This window comes from Oncorhynchus clarkii, chromosome 3, assembly GCF_045791955.1.
Source record: "Oncorhynchus clarkii lewisi isolate Uvic-CL-2024 chromosome 3, UVic_Ocla_1.0, whole genome shotgun sequence".
NCBI lineage: Eukaryota > Metazoa > Chordata > Actinopteri > Salmoniformes > Salmonidae > Oncorhynchus > Oncorhynchus clarkii.
The window spans coordinates 37,810,095-37,829,420 of record NC_092149.1 but is presented as its reverse complement, the minus strand read 5'-3'; the positions used below and the strand labels follow the sequence as shown (position 1 = coordinate 37,829,420).

The window sequence follows — 19,326 nt, the reverse complement described above, 5'->3', positions numbered from 1 at the left end:
GGACATCACAGAGAGAGATTGATAGGGTGCCTGAAGGCATTGGACAGAACATGTGGTGACACACACTTTGCCCCGGGACGTGATTCAGTCATCCTTTTCTGTGTTCAATCGGCCGCACTCATGTTGACTATCATTTATCAGGGTCGTGTTCATTAGGCACCAAGTGTAAGAACGTGGATTGAAACAGGGAGGGACTGTTTCTCAAAGGTCACCTCCATAGCTTCATCATAAAGGTGAATGACTAGTATAAAGACTTCACCATCTCAGCTATGAAAACCATCAAGACATTAAAAAGTGGCAATGAGCAGGTGAAACACTCCCCGCCACTGTTTTGCCAAAAAGCTGAGGGATGGGGTGGGGAAATGTAACCACTCAAATTCATAGAGCTATGGATGCAAGGACCATTATATAAAAAATATAGTAACCATGTTGAGTCTATACAGTGTTTGTTTACATTGACTGTGTTTACAAACATTGGAGTAAAATAAGCTTATATTGTGGGTTTTGATGGGTTATGACAGTTGAACTCATGAGACATTTATAAGATATATTCTTCAAGAATCAATGGGTACATATCATTAATTTGTAAGTTTTAAAAAATGGATGTAGTTACTTCAAATTGCCCCTTTAAAGAACTGTCAAATATAATGAGGCCGAAGGTCAATTACTTTATTTTCATTAAAAAAACCACAGGTCCATTATTTTTAGTACAGTCAACTTGATGTCAAACAAAACTAAGATTGGAAAGGCAAAGAGTCATTCAAAGAGTAAAATTAAATGGGGAAGACTGAGGCAGACACACATTCAACTATTCTGACAGTCAGTTCCTATAGAATAACACTTACTGGTACTCACACTAGTGTTTGTGAAACTGTCTGTGTGGATCTGTTTTACCATGGAAGCTAGAAAACGTACAGTAGTAAGAGAGTCGACCAAGAGGACACCTATTCCCCATTTACAGAAAACGTTCTGGGAGAGCCAAGAGCTCCGTCTGGATGCTGCTTCCTGATTGGATGGCCGACAACGTGTATTTTTCTGAATGATGTCCATTGGTGAGAACAATGGAGAGAGAGAGCTCGGAGTCTTGGTCCTCCGAGAGGTGGCTCTGGGAAGAATAATGAGAAGAGAAAGGTTCAGTACGTCAGTCCGGATATCTTACTTGACATAGCAGAGGGAGAGAGAGTGAGAGAAAGGCGGGGGCTGACCACTGTCAAATTCAATTTTACCATCCCTTTATTGACTTCTTTCCAGGCTCGTTTTTACAACATGGTGCTTAAAACGACACAGGCAATTAAAAAAAGGATTAAACACAGCCGATCGAGGCGAATGACAACAGCGCTCTCCATTTCAAAGTGAATTACTCATCAATTCTGCCACAAGTATAGATAATCGTTTGCAATACACAAACGATAAAATAACAGCATGGAGCTACACAAGTTCAATCGGAGACATGAACCATAATCATTAAATCTAGATGGGTTGTCAGTCAGCCAGAGTGAGATGTTTGAGGACAATTGCAAGGAGCACAGAGATCCGGATTGCGTTCAGTGGGGTGTAATATTTGATTTTTCAGATAGAAATATATCATGCAGAACAGGCGTGTTCCTCAGTCTTGTCAAAAATGGAACCATGTCAGCTCTACAAAATACATTTCTATTGGTAACGTTCTAGAACATTGCGACTCCTGAACGCATAACTGATAAGGCTTCTGATATGATCTTCATTGTTCTTTATCAATCCATGTTAAAAAGTGGTTGGAGGTGAACATATGGGGGGGGGTTCAAAAAGCTGCACAGTTAAAAACTACAAACCCCAGAGAACAGACACATCTATTTCCAACGTGGTACTCACCTGGGGATCAGTAGATGGAGATCAGAAGCTGATCAACTTCTTGACAGCATCAAAGCATTTCCACTTGTCTGGGATGTAGAAGGGTTCGAAGATGTGGGGGAAGGGAGTGTCGTAGCCGCAGACTCTAGCGATGGGCGCCTCTAGGTTGAGGAAGCACTCCTCCTGTGGACACACAACAGGGACGTGGTCAGTTTCACTCTCTCTCAGCAGTCACATTACATCCCTCTTGACATGGACGACAGGCTCTGCAGGTGTGTGGGTAATCGCAACAATTCGTGTCCAATAGGGCATACGTTGGAAAAATGTAACAAGAGGAAATTCAAAAGTATTTCTAGTCAGACAAGTCGAAATAGTACGTCCCCGTTTTACTAGGTCTCTATCCTTCTTGTGCCTAAACATGACCCAGTAAATGCAACTCTTAACCTGACTTTGCGGTACACACAAGGCCAGAGTTTTTCATGACCACATTATCTATGTTCTAGACCTCAGCTGAATCTGGTAATGAATTGTGTGGCTGTTGAACAGGTTGAGGAGACCAAATATCTTGACGTTACCTTAGATTGGAAACTGTCATGGTCAAAACACAAAAGATGGGGAGAGGTCTGTCCGTAATAAAGAGATGCTCAGTTTTTTTGACACCACACTCCAAAAAGCAAGTTCTGCAGGCTCTGGTTTGGTCTAATCATGATTATTGTCCAGTCGTGTGGTCTAGTGCTGCAAGGAAAGATTTAATCCCAGTAAAAATTCCCTGTCTTAGGTCAGTTAGGATCACCACTTTATTTTAAGAATGTGAAATGTCAGAATAATAGTAGAGAGAATGATTTATTTCAGCTTTTATTTCTTTCAACACATTCCCAGTGGGTCAGAAGTTTACATACACTCAATTAGTATTTGGTAGCATTGCCTTTAAATTCAAACGTCAAACGTTTTGGGTAGCCTTCCACAAGCTTCCCAAAATAAATTGGGTGAATTTTGGCCCATTCCTCCTGACAGAGCTGGTGTAACTGAGTCAGGTTTGTAGGCCTCCTTACTTGCACACGTTTTTTCAGTTCTGCACACACATTTTATATAGGATTGATTGAGGTCAGGGTTTTGGAGCAGTGGCTTCTTTTTTGCTGAGCGGCCTTTCAGGTTATGTCGATATAGGACTCATTTTAATGTGGATATAGATACTTTTGAACCGGTTTAGTCTGGGATCTTAACAAGATCCTTTGCTGTTGTTCTGGGATTGATTTGTACTTTTCGCACAAAAGCACTTTCCTCTCTAGGAGACAGAACGTGTCTCCTTCCTGAGCGGTATGACGACTGCGTGGTCCCATGGTGTTTATACTTGTGTACTATTGTTTGTACAGATGAACATGGTACCTTCAGGCGTTTGGAAATTGCTCCTAAGGATGTACCATACTTGTGGAGGTCTACAATTGTTTTTTTGAGGTCTTGGCTGATTTCTTTTGCTTTCCCCATGATGTCAAGCAAAGAGGCACTGAGTTTGAAGGTAGGCCTAGAAATACATCCACAGGTGCATCTCCAATTGACTGAAACGATGTCAATTAGTCTATCCGAAGCTTTTAAAGTCATGACATTTTCTGAAATTGTCAAAGCTGTTTAAAGGCACAGTCAACTTAGTGTATGTAAACTTCTGACCCACTGGAATTGTGATACAGTGAATTATAAGTGAAATAATCTGTCTGTAAACAAAAATTACTTGTGTCATGCACAAAGTAGATGTCCTAAACGACTTGCCAAAACTATAGTTTGTTAACAAGAAATGTGTGGAGTGGTTGAAAAACAAGTTTTAATGACTCCAACCTAAGTGTATGTAAATTTCCGACTTCAACTGTAGCTAAGCTGCAGCCGGCCCAGAACAGAGCCCAGCAAAGCTGGTTTCCAAAAACAGATAAAGCAACACCTCACGGCACAACGCCTCTCCCCTGTTTGACCTAGACAGTTTGTGTTACATAGGTTACGTGTGCCTTTCCAAAAAAAATGTATGTAGTTGTGTCCTTGTCTATTAATGCTCTGCATTATCTAGTGTTTTATGTTTAGTGTCGACCCCAGGAAGAGTAGCTGCTGCTTTTGCAACAGCTAATGGGGATCCTGATAAAATACCTAACACCAGGAAAAACTCCAGGCCCCTGCTCTTGTGCTTGTCAGAGAGACAGTGGAGGGGAATCAGTTTCACTGTCATGGCTGTAGCCACAGTAAGACTGGAAATGATTCACTGGAACATTACTACCAGCTTACTTACCTTACTACCTACCACCACCCTTAAAAGTTGGAGACAAATGGCTTATTTCAAATCACAGCTCAGAGCTGGACAATGCCCAACTTTGTGTTTTGGCAGCGCTGGAAAACAAGCCATCGCTTATGTCTCTATTGGCTTTTGACCTCCTCCCACAGCATCTGAAAGCAATGGAGGGGCCAATAGCTTCCACAAGAGAGGAGAGCCATCGCTGAGCCAAATTAACTATAGGGTCTTAGTAACTTGCATTCACACGCACAGAGACAGACACACCACACATTCACACACCCTCTTAAAATGTGTATGTGATGTGTGCTCACAGCCCACCCAATCAAACCTACACAAGACAAAAATCAGCCACAAACTTGAAAACTGAGACAAAGACGAGTAGGGAGTCGTTGAGTTTTTAGAACAGATTCTGCAGACCCCTAGCTAAACTAAGGCTAGCCCTACTCTGTGGACATCGTGTTGTGTTTCCATGTTTCTGCAGTAATATGTTGTTCCATCTCCTCCAAAACATCTGGCAGGGTTCAGAAGAAAGTCAGGCTCCATGAGAAAGCCTTTGTGTGTCTCCTTATTTCATGGGCTGTAAAAACAACAGAGAGCCTGTAGATGCGTGTCGGCTCCACGTCCCCAGTATCATGCCAGGCCCGCCGGGTCTAATTTACAGATATAGCTTTAGCATTGCCAGCAGCGGCATGTCTCAGGTTGCTTTGATATGTTAAAAAGGAATTGGCAGGCGGACAAAAGGGTCCTCTGGGTCATTAGAGTTTACTGTACCACGCGACGGGAATACATACGCAGTATACATTATTACCACAGTGGTACAACAAAGGTCATACATCAGTGTTACAAGCAGTTTTACAGGTTTACAACGTACAGGGAAAACAATGGGCTAATGTGTATGGCTCATGGCCCACTGTAGTGTATCAAAGGGGGGTTGGGGGTGTCATTACACAGCCCACTACAGGCAGCCCCGCTCTGCCTCGCTAATTAGTGGTGATTAGCTTTAAAAAAGGATGCCAGCAGTTAGTGCCAGCCAGCATCCCCTCCCCATCCAACCCCACCCCGCCTGCCACTCCATGGCCAAGTGGGCCAAACGGTTTCCGTGGAGAACTCCTTCTGTCCTATCCAACAGTCTAGGGCAGAGCTGGGAGACTGGACATGATGCATTGTATGTAGAAGACCATAAGTTCACATATTCTATAGTCAAATATCTCTATTCCCCCTATTACACCTAGTTGAGGCAAGAACATGAATCAATTTAGCCTCTAAGGTCAAAATCTTATAAGTACAAAATTACAGTTTTCACAGTCCTAAAGAACTTGAATAGCTCTTCAACACTTGGAAGGTGGTTGATTTCCTTGATGCAGAACTCTCAGAAAGGACGCTCACAATGTCTGGCAGTGGCTAAGGAAAATAAAAAACATTGAACTGCTACTAATTATATTCTTTGACCAGGTTTCCTTGTCTTGTTGCTCAGTGGGGGCTAGAAGTGTAACAGGCAGACACTTGTGTGGCAGCTGGAGGGGGCCTGCAGTGGACTTCAGTGACAGGATTGACAGCACACTTAATCATGGAGATAAAACTTTTAAAAAATAAGATGAGTCTGGTCAGGCCTGCATTTTTGTAGAGTTACATCAGAAGTGTGATAAATCCTGTCAGACTTTTTGAAAGAATGGAAACATTTAGCATAGGCCATGTAGCCTAGTCCATCTCTCCCAATTTACTGTCATGATAGAGGACCCTCCGTGTGCACACAGCATTAAGGGAGAACGTCTCATGAGACAGTCTATGATCCACAGGCAGACAGAAAGACAGTACTAAAGGATTTTTTCCCCCTGTAAGATTCCTAACTGTAATCTCCTCGAAATACACTTACTTACTGGAAGCAGGAAGAAAGCAGTCGAGTTGCTTGTCACCACAGCTAAATGGTGATGTGCCACAGAACTCCGATTTCAATCAAATCGCCGTTTATCTTTAGAGAAAACACATCATTATACGCAATCGGACTTAAATGTCTGCATATAAATATGAGAAAATGGCAGAATAAACTATGGACTGCATCTCCCGAGGAGGCAATATAGAAACATTTTAAAATACCAACCGGCGAAGGTTTAGATCTGCAGTTGGGCATTTTTGTCTCGTCACACAGAAAAAGTTCGTCAACGACAGCCACAGATTGGGGAATTCAGTCACTATTGGAAAATTCCAATATTACCAAAATGGGACGGCCAACAATGACAAATCACACACTGCCCTCTGGGCACACACTAGCTGAATCCCTATTGTGACTTGGAATCAACGTGGAAAATACATTGGATTTGAAATAAGTAATCAACCAGTTCGGTTTTGATCTCATTTTGAACCAGCATTGTAAACATTGAAATTAGGGTAAAAACTTTCAGTTAAATACATTGACTTAGCAACCTGTTAGTCAAGTTACAGTAATCGAATTTCAACATAATCATCAGAACTATGTATACTGAAATTGCATTGAAAGTTCCATGTAGAAACATAAAAAATATTTTTCATCCTATATTAAATTGGGTGGTTGAAATTATGTTGAATTTCATATGTACTCTAGACATTTTTAGGACTGACCTTCGTTAGTAGACTGGTCAATTTTTTGATTGATAGGCTGTCGGTCAACCAATATTTTTTTTGTTGTCGAGCATCACAAATATCGTGCCTTCGGGAAGTATTCAGACCCCTTGACTTTTTCTACATTTTCTAAATGGATAAAAAAAAATCCTCAGCAATCTAAACACAATACCCCATAGACAAAAGCGAAAATAGGCTTTTAGAAATGCTTGCACATTTATTAAATCTAAAAAACAAATACCTTTTGTTAAAGGGTCAGAATGCTTATGTAGATGAGACTCGACATTGAGCTCAGGTGCATCCGGTTTCCATTGATCATCCTTGAGATGTTTCTACAACTTGATTGGAGTCCACCTGTGGTAAATTCAATTGATTGGACATGACTGGGAAAGGCACACACCTGTCTATATAAGGTCCCACAATTGACATTGCATGTCAGAGCAAAAACCAAACCACGAGTTCGAAGGAATTGTCCGTAGAGCTCAGAGACAGGATTGTGTTGTGGCACAGATTTGGGGAAGGCTACCAGAGCTGTCCGGCCAAACTGAGCAATCGGGGGAGAAGGGGCTTGGTCAGGGAGGTGACCAAGAACCCGATGGTCACTCTGACAGAGCTCTAGAGTTCCTCAGTGGAAATGGGAGAACCTTCCAGAAAGACAACCATCTCTGCAGCACTCTACCAGCCAGGCCTTTATGGTAGTGCCCAGACAGAAGCCACACCTCAGTAAAAAAAAAGGCACATGAGAGCCAGCTTTAAGTTTGCCAAAAAGCACCTAAAGATTCTGACCATGAGAAACAAGATTTTCTGGTCTGATGAAACCAAGGTTGAACTGTATATCAAGCGTCACGTCTGGAGGAAACCTGGCACCACCCCTACGGTGAAGCATGGTGGTGGCAGCATCATGCTGTGGGGATGTTTTTCAGTGGCAGGGAATGGGAGACTAGCAAGGATTGAGGCAAAGATGAACAGAGCAAAGTACAGAGTACCTTGATGAAAACCTGCTCCAGAGCGCTCAGAACAACGACCCTATGCACACAGCCAAGACAACGCAGGAGTGGCTTTGGGACATGAGTTTTTTTTTTCTCCACCTTTATTTAACCAGGTAGGCCAGTTGAGAACAAGTTCTCATTTACAACTGCGAACTGGCCAAGATAAAGCAAAGCAGTGAGACAAAAACAACCCAGAGTTACACATGGGATAAACAAACAGTCAATAACAATGTCCTTGAGTGGCCCAGACTTGAACCCGATCAAACATTTCTGGAGAGACCTGAAAATAGCTGTGCAGTGACGCTCCCCATCCAACTTGACAGAGCTTGAGAGGATCTGCAGAGAAGAATGGCAGAAACTCCCCAAATACAGGTGTGCCAGGCTTGTAGCGTTATACCCAAGCTGGCTGTAATCGCTGCCAAAGGTGCTTCAACAAAGCACTGAGTAAAGGGTGTAATACTTACAGTGCCTTGCGAAAGTATTCGGCCCCCTTGAACTTTGCAACCTTTTGCCACATTTCAGGCTTCAAACATAAAGATATAAAACTGTATTTTTTTGTGAAGAATCAACAAGTGGGACACAATCATGAAGTGGAACGACATTTATTGGATATTTCAAACTTTTTTAACAAATCAAAAACTGAAAAATTGGGCGTGCAAAATTATTCAGCCCCCTTAAGTTAATACTTTGTAGCGCCACCTTTTGCTGCGATTACAGCTGTAAGTCGCTTGGGGTATGTCTCTATCAGTTTTGCACATCGAGAGACTGACATTTTTTCCCATTCCTCCTTGCAAAACAGCTCGAGCTCAGTGAGGTTGGATGGAGAGCATTTGTGAACAGCAGTTTTCAGTTCTTTCCACAGATTCTCGATTGGATTCAGGTCTGGACGTTGACTTGGCCATTCTAACACCTGGATATGTTTATTTTTGAACCATTCCATTGTAGATTTTGCTTTATGTTTTGGATCATTGTCTTGTTGGAAGACAAATCTCCGTCCCAGTCTCTTTTGCAGACTCCATCAGGTTTTCTTCCAGAATGGTCCTGTATTTGGCTCCATCCATCTTTCCATCAATTTTAACCATCTTCCCTGTCCCTGCTGAAGAAAAGCAGGCCCAAACCATGATGCTGCCACCACCATGTTTGACAGTGGGGATGGTGTGTTCAGGGTGATGAGCTGTGTTGCTTTTACGCCAAACATAACGTTTTGCATTGTTGCCAAAAAGTTACATTTTGGTTTCATCTGACCAGTGCACCTTCTTCCACATGTTTGGTGTGTCTCCCAGGTGGCTTGTGGCAAACTTTAAACAACACTTTTTATGGATATCTTTAAGAAATGGCTTTCTTCTTGACACTCTTCTATAAAGGCCAGATTTGTATATACGACTGATTGTTGTCCTATGGACAGAGTCTCCCACCTCAGCTGTAGATCTCTGCAGTTCATCCAGAGTGATCATGGGCCTCTTGGCTGCATCTCTGATCAGTCTTCTCCTTGTATGAGCTGAAAGTTTAGAGGGACGGCCAGGTCTTGGTAGATTTGCAGTGGTCTGATACTCCTTCCATTTCAATATTATCGCTTGCACAGTGCTCCTTGGGATATTTAAAGCTTGGGAAATATTTTTGTATCCAAATCCGGCTTTAAACTTCTTCACAACAGTATCTCGGACCTGCCTGGTGTGTTCCTTGTTCTTCATGATGCTCTCTGCGCTTTTAACGGACCTCTGAGACGATCACAGTGCAGGTGCATTCATACGGAGACTTGATTACACACAGGTGGATTGTATTTATCATCATTAGTCATTTAGGTCAACATTGGATCATTCAGAGATCCTCACTGAACTTCTGGAGAGAGTTTGCTGCACTGAAAGTAAAGGGGCTGAATAATTTTGCACGCCCAATTTTTCAGTTTTTGAAATGTTAAAAAAGTTTGAAATATCCAATAAATGTCATTCCACTTCACGATTGTGTCACACTTGTTGTTGATTCTTCACAAAAAAATACAGTTTTATATCTTTATGTTTGAAGCCTGAAATGTGGCAAAAAGTGAGAGCTGAAAGTGATAGCAAATGCAGCAACTTGGACACTAGTATTGGACATTATGGAACAAAACAACGATTTATTGTGGAACTAGGACTCCTTGCACTACATTCTGATGAAAGATCGTCGTTCCACTTCATGATTGTGTCCCACTTGTTGTTGATTCTTCACAAAGAAATACAGTTTTATATCTTTATGTTTGAAGCCTGAAATGTGGCAAAAGGTCGCAAAGTTCAAGGGGGCCGAATACTTTCGCAAGGCACTGTAGTTGAATGTGCTGATAACAAAATCACACAACAATTATCAATGGAAATCAAATGTATCAACCCATGGAGGTCTGGATTTGGAGTCACACTCAAAATTAAAGTGGAAAACCACACTACAGGCTGATCCAACTTTGATGTAATGTCCTTAAAACAAGTCCAAATGAGGCTCAGTAGTGTGTGTGGCCTCCACGTGCCTGTATGACCTCCCTACAACGCCTGGGCATGCTCCTGATGAGGTGGCGGATGGTCTCCTGAGGGATCTCCTCCCAGACCTGGACTAAAGCATCCGCCAACTCCTGGACAGTCTGTGGTGCAACGTGGCATTGGTGGATGGAGCGAGACATGATGTCCCAGATGTGCTCAATTGGATTCAGGTCTGGGGAACGGACGGGCCAGTCCATAGCATCAATGCCTTCCTCTTGCAGGAACTGCTGACACACTCCAGCCACATGAGGTCTAGCATTGTCTTGCATTAGGAGGAAGCCAGGGCCAACCGCACCAGCATATGTTCTCACAAGGGGTCTGAGGAGCTCATCTCGGTACCTAATGGCAGTCAGGCTACCTCTGGCGAGCACATGGAGGGCTGTGCGGCCCCCCCAAAGAAATGCCACCCCACACCATGACTGACCCACCGCCAAACCGGTCATGCTGGAGGATGTTGTAGACAGCAGAAAGTTCTCCACGGTGTCTCCAGACTCTGTCACGTGCTCAGTGTGAACCTGCTTTCATCTGTGAAGAGCACAGGGCGCCAGTGGCGAATTTGCCAATCTTGGTGTTCTCTGGCAAATGCCAAACGTCCTGCACTGTGTTGGGCTGTAAGCACAACCCCCACCTGTGGACGTCGGGCCCTCATACCACCCTCATGGAGTCTGTTTCTGACCGTTTGAGCAGACACATGCACATCTGTTCTCATTGTAGGAGTGGACACTGTTTGCAGCGAGCACAACCTAGGCTACACTTGTGATTAATAGGTTTTGATTAATTTCATTCCATTTATGACTTATCAATTTATTAATCGTCTTTTGTTTGGTGCGCTCCTGTCAATCTTGAGAAAGGAAACGCACCTGACTACGTATAGAAGTAGGCCAAGGCTACCTTGCCTGGAAGCAAATGTAGGCCTATAAATATGCCCAGATCTGGGGATCTGACACCATTTCTGATTGTCTTAACTCCCCATCACCGTGAGGCTTCTCAAAGTAATTTTTTCTTCGCCTCTAACAGCAAGTAAACAAAGTCTGTTTTTACATCCATTGAGAATGACAATAGTTCCTCAATGAAGCCTATTTGAAAAATCTTTCCAGGTCTCTCCCTTTTGATAACCACTCAGCATGAAAGGGGAAGAAAATGTCATGCTCTGATCGATGGAAACGTCATAAAATAGGCCTACCTGATTACTTCTTATCGCTTGCGCAAATAGCCTACAGCTGTGTGTCAGGAGCTCACTGGCGTGGGAAACTGAGCGCCCAGAACATTTTATATCATGTTGTAAGTTTGCTAGCACAAGCTTCGGGCTGGACCAAATTAATAGTTGATACAACGTTTCAAGTTCCTTGCAGACAGACCATGTGTAGCCATTATGATTTATAGGATATTTATTTTTATCAGGATATTGGCAGTGGTGGAAAAAGTATCCACTTTTCATATGAGTAAAAGTAAAGATATTTTAAAATATAATGACTCAAGTAAAAGTAAGTCACCCAGTAAAGTACTACTTGCATAAAAGTCTAAAAGTATTTGGATTCAAATGTACTTAAGTATCAAAAGTAAAAGTATAAATAATTTAAAATATCTTATATTAAGCAAACAAGTCCATTTTTAAGGCTAGCCAGGGTCACAGTACAACACTCAGACATAATTCACAGACAAAGCATGTGTGTTTAGTGAAGTGAGTCTGGCAGATCAGAGGCAGTAGGGATGACCAGGGATGTTCTCTTAATAAGTGCGTGAATTAGACAATTTTGCTGTCCTGCTAAGCATTAAAAATGTAATGAGTACTTTTGGGTGTCAGGGTAAATGTAAGGAGTAAAAGTACATTTTCTTTAGGAATGTAGTGGAGTAAAAGCAAAAGTTGTCAAAAATATAAATAGTAAAGTAAAAATACTTTGAAGTACTTTACACCACTGGATATTGGCTACCTGCAGGCTGCTATTTTTTACATATTCGCAATGGCAATAGAAAGTTAAAAAACTAAAAGTATATTTTTCATTTAGAATTTTGATTAACGACATGACATTGATTTTGAGATATGAAGACTATTATACATTAATTGAAACTGTTCCACGAAAATGTGCATCTAAAAATGATAACTGGTACGCAGATCAGTAGAAACGGTATGATAAAATGAAAAAGGTTGCAGACCGCTGGTGTAGCCTGTTCACCAGCAGCTTCAGGAGCTTAACGGAAGGCCAGCAGCAGCGGGAGGAGGTGGTCAGGAACAGGTTTTCTTCTAGTTAGGCTATATTGAGCTCTGGCTCCCTCGTTAATCATTTTTGCGCCTTCATTTTTAATTACAAGGCTTAAAGCATCAAACAAGCTCAGTAGCGTACATATAGTTAATTTTATTAATACATAAGGTGTGTCTATACATGGAAAAATTCACGTTTTAAAATGTTGACAGAGCGATTGGTTGAACAGACAACTTTTTTTTTTTTCGGGGACAGTTGATAGTAAAATGGTATGTTAGAATCAACATCGTTTCAGTGTCATGCCTCATGAACCTAAATACAGAGGTATATTGAAATAAAATGTGAAAGCAAAATCCAACGATTCCTGACTGAACAGTAACTCCTACTGGTATACGAGGAGAAATGCACTTTAGTGAGAACAAGTCTACCGTTCAGATACCTACCCTTATGTACCCTGCTTAGATTTGGAAACAAGCCGTGTTCAATTCAGCAGAGCTACCCTGTCAACACGTTTAGACATTGATCAGCTTCCACACTCATTTTAGTAGACTACCAAAATAACATTGAATAGTTGAAAGTAACTCGGCTAACTTTTCTTACACAAGTTGTATGTGAAAGTAAATTCGGGGGAGTAAGGTTAGGTTTATGTAGGCTACATTGACATCTGATTTGCCCAACAAAGGACACCATCATTTCAACGTTAGCTAGGTAAACGCTCATTCATCCATCTTTGGAAGTTTAGAAATCGCTAACCATTAGCCCTATAAATAGGATGGAAAATTCATGATACTAATAATAACAATACACTTTTACCTTTGGATATTGTCTTATGTACTGTACGTTATTCATAATATTTATTTAAAACGCCACCCCGTTCACGATAATGGTTTGCTCCTATAAGACAGTGAGTCACGTGGCCGTGGCTTGCTATATAAAGCAGGCAGACCGGCATCGAGGCATTCAGTTACTGTTTGATTGAACATTAGAATGAGCCAAACGAGTGACCTAAGCGCCTTTGAGCGTGGTATGATCGTCGGTGCCAGGCGCGCCGGTTCCAGTATCTCAGAAACGGCCGGCCTCCTGGGCTTTTCACGTTGATGAGAGGTCGAAGGAGCATGGCAAGAATTGTACAAGCTAACAGGCGGACCACAAACAGGAAAATAACAGCGGAGTACAACAGGTGTGTGCAGGAAGGCATCTCGGAACTCACAACTTGTCAGTCCTCATCACAGATGACCACACCGGTTTCCACTCCTATGAGCTAAAAACATGGAGGAGACGCTCCAGTGGGCACACGATCACAAACACTGGACTATTGAGGAGTGGAAAAAAGTTCCCTGGTCTGACAAATTCCAGTTCCTGTTGTGTCATGCAGTCAGGATTTGGCATAAGCACCATGAGTCCATAGCCCCATCCTGCCTGGTGTCAACCGTACAGGCTGGTGGCAGTGGTGTACTGGTGTGTGGAATGTTTTCCTGGCACACGTAAGGTCCCTTGATACCAATTGAACAACGCGGTCATGCCCCAAATAATTCAGGCTGTTCTGGAGGACAGGGGGTGCCCGACCGCTACTAGATGGGTATACCTAATACACTGGCCAATGTGTGTACTATCCAAGCAGAAGACACTCCTTCAAAATGTGATATTTGGTTGTGTTCCCAATTCAATATACAGTTGGTCTACAAATGAATAATTGGTGTTGGATTCATGTCTCCATCTCAACCAAAAATCTAAATTAAAGAATAGCACTAAATCAAATCAAACTTTAAATGCACTTTAAATGCACTTTTGATTTGATTTAGTCTTATTCTTCAACTTCGATTTTTGGTTGAGATGGAAGCATGAATCCAACATAGTAATAACTTGTAGACTACCTTTGAAATCAAATCAACCATCTTGCAAATACAAGACAATATCCAAATGTAAAAGGCCAGTCAGATTCTTCCACACCGATCTCAACCTCTCTCTGTGCACTGGGATATTGTCATGCCGAAACAGGAAAGGGCCACCCCAAATGTTGCCACAAATTTGGAAGCACAAAATCGTCTAGAATGTCATTGAATGCTGTAGCGTTAAGATTTCCCTTCACTGGAACTAAGGGGTCTAGCCCAAACCATGAAAAACAGCCCCAGATCATTATTCCACCTCCACCAAACTTTACAGTTGGCACTATACATTGGGGCAGGTAGCATTTGCCTGGCATCCGCCAAACCCAGATTTGTCCGTTGGATTGCTCGATGGTGAAGAGTGATTCATCACTCCAGAGAACGCGTTTCCACTGCTCGAGAGTCCAATGGCGGCAAGCTTTACACCACTCCAGCCGACAATAGGCATTGCGCATGATGATCTTAGGCTTGTGTGCGGCTGCTGGGCCATGGAAACCTATTTCATGAAGCTCCCGACGGACAGTTATTGTGCTGACGTTGCTTCCAGAGGCAGTTTCGAACTTGGTAGTGAGTGTTGCAACCAAGGATTGAATACTGTATTTTTTTTAATAAATTTCCAAACATTTCTTATAACCTGTTTTTGCTTTGTCATTATGGGGTATTGTGTGTAGATTGATGTTGTTGGGGGGGGGGGGGGGGACAATTAAATCAATTTTACGATAAGGCTGTAATGTAACAACATTTTGAAAAAGTCACAGGGTCTGAATACTTTCAGAATGCACTGTGTGGAGCAGTACATAAGAAAGCAACAGTGAGATCTCACTGCTGGGGTACTTTCCTCTGCCTAGTCTCTCAGCAACATTTAAACTGTATCTTTGTCAGTCTTACATAGGCCATTTCAACACCGCTCTGACGTTGACAGCAGTCCATAGATTTTATTTTTCAACAGCGTTCTTATTTTACTGGGTTTACAAGTAATACATGGTGTGGTCTATTTTTTCTTTTTTTTTTAAGACATCTTGGAAAATCCATTTTGATCTTAAAAGTATTTGTTTATTTGCTTCCATGGTTCCCCGATGAACAAAGGTTTCAGAGGGTTCAAAGACAGCCGCAGTTAGTGGGTTCATCAACACTGGAGGCTTTTAGAGACTGATTAGAGGAGTTAATTATAGACTTCCTGTGTACTGGTACTTAAATATATTACTTACTAAGCACCTTCCTGGAAGGAAAAATGAATCACACATTCTCTGATCATCCTGTTGAAGGTCAAATTTAGGGGAATTCCTTGCAATTTAGATTCAAATCTACCTCTGCAGTAAAAGGATGGACCAGTATGGATTAATTAATACCCAAACTGGCCAAAGAGGGTTTCATGCTAGAATGTGGCCATTCAACCCATCAAATGGCAAAGAGGAGAACATGGAGCTTGGAGCGATACCTCATGTCCATACTCTACCATAGCCTGTATACTATCCAATTTTACTTTCCTCAGTGTGTGTGAAGCTTAACAGGGCTCTTCCATAAACACATCCCTCTGAAGGCGATTGGTGTATCCTGTGAGGGAGAGAGACAGAGGGTATCCAGCCATGGTTTTACAGTGGAAGAAGGTGCAGGAAAGCAGGGCCTGAGGAAACAAACCAGCTATCTTTTTTTTCTTTTTTTAACCAGGAAGGGCTGATTGAGATTTGAAATCTCTTTTTCAAGAGTGTCCTGGACTCATTAAATGACCTGACAGGCAAACAAGGGTTCTGCTTCTGATTCGGAAGGCAATTATGTCATAGAACCGCAGGCTTTCAACTTTGACCAACCCCAACTGGGCCGGAATGGAAGACGGCCATCTTTGATGTGAGGCCCGGACCAGTAGTACCACAACTCAGCGATGTGCGTTGGGTTGGAGTTTGATGCGGGACTCCGCGCCATTCCCATTACACAAATAAAGGAAGGAACTCGGCAGAGCAACCAGTGTGGATGATTCCAACGCGTCTGAAAGCTGTGGTAGGTCAACAGCAAAGGTTACGGGACCAAAGGCAGTGTATAATTACAAAAATAAGGCCCGAGGGTGTGTGGTATATACCACAGCTAAGAGCTGTTCTTAAGCAAGACATAACTATCGCTATTATCAACTGGTTACCAACTTAATTAGAAGTAAAATATAAAAAAATATGTATATGTATAATATAAATATGTTTTTTCATACCTGTGGTATACAATCTGATATAGCACGGCAGTCAGCCAATCAGCATCCAGGGCTCGAACCACCCAGTTTGTAATCTGGGATTGGTGTTTGCAGTGACTGGAGAGATGCAGCATCAACTGTAGGTACTCAATAAAATAAAATAAATCACATGGACGCTCTAATTTTGCTTGTGTATCTCAAGTAACGCTTCATCCCTAAGTGTACTTCCGTCTATAGCGTGAAACAGAGACTTAAAGCCACAGTGTTGCTTGTAAGCACAGCCTCTACTGCACGATCCAATCCCAGGGGTCTAGCCTATAAATACTATATACTACCGGTCAAAAGTTAGGACACATACTCATTCAAGGGATTTTCTTTATTTTTACTATTTTCTACATTGTAGATTAATAGTGAAGATATCAAAACAATCAAATTGCACACATGGAATCATGTAGTAACCAAAAAAAGTGTTAAACAAATCAAAATATATTTTACATTTGAGGTTCTTCAAAGTAGCCACCCGTTGCCTTGATGACAGCTTTCCACACCCTTGGCATTCTCTCAATCAGCTTTATGAGGTTGTCACCTGGAATGCATTTCAATTAACAGGTGTGCATTGTTAAAAGTTACATTCCATAAATGTTCCTTCTTAATGCATTTGAGCCAATCAGTTTTGTTGTGACAAGGTAGGGGTGGTATACAGAAGATAACCCTATTTGGAACATTTCAAGAACTTTGAACGTTTCTTCAAGTGCAGTCGCAAAATCCATCAGGCACTATGATGATACTGGCTCTCATGAGGACCGCCACAGGAAAGGAAGACCCAGAGTTTTCTCTGCTGCATATGATAAGTTCATTAGAGTTACCAGCCTCAGCCCAAATAAATGCTTCAGAGTTCAAGTAACAAACAACATCAACTGTTCAGAGGAGATAGCGTGAATCGGGTCTTCATGGTCGAATTGCTGGAAATCTGTCCTTTGGTCTGACGAGTCCAAATTTGAGATTTATGGTTCCAACCATCATGTCTTTGTGAGACGCAGAGTAGGTGAACGGATAATCTCAGCATGTGTGGTTCCCACCGTTAAGCAAGGAGGAAGAGGTGTGATGGTGTGGGGTAATTTGCTGGTGACGCTGTCAGTGATTTATTTAGAATTCAAGGCACACAACAGCATAGCTACCACAGCATTCTGCAGTGATACGCTTAGTGGGACTATCAGTTGTTTTTCAACAGGACAATGACCCAACACACCTCCAGGCTGTGTAAGGGCTATTTAACCAAGAAGGAGAGTGATGGAGTGCTGCATCAGATGACCTGGCCTCCACAATCACCGACCTCAACCCAAGTGAGATGGCTTGGGATGAGTTGGACCACAGAGTGAAGGAAAAGCAGCCAACAAGTGCTCAGCATATGTGGGAACTCCTTCAAGACTGTTGGAAAAGCATTCCTCGTGAAGCTGGTTGAGAGAATGCCAAGAGTGTGCAAAGCTGTCATCAAGGCAAAGGGTGGCTACATTGAAGAATCTAAAATATATTTTGATTTGTTTAACTTTAACTTTTTTTTTGTTACTACATGATTCCATACTTTTGACTGGTACTGTATGTAGCCCAGCGAGGTCTATGTGTTAATTATCACAAAGCTGTACGCACAGTAGTATGGGAGAGGCTGCTCAAGTTTACCATGGCCCTCTTTGTATCCCTGAGGTCCATTGTAAGTCAGCAGAGAAGCACTGATCTGAGTCGAGGTCAGCCAATGAGAACACCTTTAACGAGGTGCAGCTAATCCACCGAATGGAAACTTTCAAACCCTTAACGCCGCTGTTCCAAATTTGAAAGAAAGTCTAACTAATCCATAATTGGACCGTGCTTTCACTGCCCTGAGGCAGTTGGCTTTGAACCGATTATCGTTCAGCTTCACCCTGCTGTCCAGACATAATACATTGACAAAAGCCTTATGTATAGCCACTCCTGGAGTCACTAACACGTGGAAAGGAGTGGAAAGAGTTGGCACATGCCTCAGAGCCAGATAACAAAACAGCTGAACATGTGCTAAGACAAAACAGCTGAACATCGGGATAAGCCTACTGACGGCCTGATTTCAATTATGTATTCTTCAACAAACCAAATTAAACAACAAGCTCCAGGGTGGGTAAATCAAGGCATACTCCCAGCCCTGTCACTTCAAAGAAAATATATTTGCACATTGTTCAAAGTATATTTCACATAAAGAATAGAAGAAAAGTTGAGTCCTGGACTCTGACAGCTGAGCATGCATTTCGTAAATTGTAATAGTAACCCATACCAAACCATTAGTATCACAGGCCTTCATTTCCGCCATGTGCCCCTGAATGGGATATTCCAGGCCGAGTCTTGCCTTTGATCCTGGTGGTAAGGTGTGGTGCAGTTCTCGCTCCCTCTGCTTCTGACTGGTGGGGAGGTGTGGTGCAGGTCTCGCTCTCTGCTTCTGACTGGTGGGGAGGTGTGGTGCAGGTCTCGCTCTCTGCTTCTGACTGGTGTTGAGGTGTGGTGCAGGTCTCGCTCTCTGCTTCTGACTGGTGGTGAGGCGTGGTGCAGGTCTCGCTCTCTGCTTCTGACTGGAGGTGAGGCGTGGTGCAGGTCTCGCTCTCTGCTTCTGACTGGTGGTGAGGCGTGGTGCAGGTCTCGCTCTCTGCTTCTGACTGGTGGTGAGGCGTGGTGCAGGTCTCCCTCTCTGCTTCTGACTGGTTGTGAGGTGTGGTGCAGGTCTCCCATCTCTGCTGTTGACCCTGGTTGTGAGGTATGGTGCAGATCTCGCTCTCTGCTTCTGACTGGTTGTAAGGTGTGGTGCAGGTCTCCCATCTCTGCTGTTGACCCTGGTTGTGAGGTATGGTGCAGAT

The 19,326-nt window shown here is 42.6% G+C and overlaps 1 protein-coding gene across 1 annotated transcript in view; it reads right to left on the bottom strand.

Moving 5' to 3' along the window:
• Positions 1-645: 645 nt before the first annotated feature.
• LOC139394645 (2-oxoisovalerate dehydrogenase subunit beta, mitochondrial-like) overlaps positions 646-19,326 on the bottom strand; it is a 92,336-nt gene continuing 73,655 nt past the window's right edge. The window contains exons 10-11 of the mRNA XM_071142752.1: positions 1,852-2,013; positions 646-1,105 (exon numbers count right to left, since the gene is read on the bottom strand). Coding sequence (XP_070998853.1) covers positions 1,873-2,013 — 141 coding nt within the window. The 3' untranslated portion in view covers positions 646-1,105; positions 1,852-1,872. The remainder of the gene's footprint in view (positions 1,106-1,851; positions 2,014-19,326) is intronic.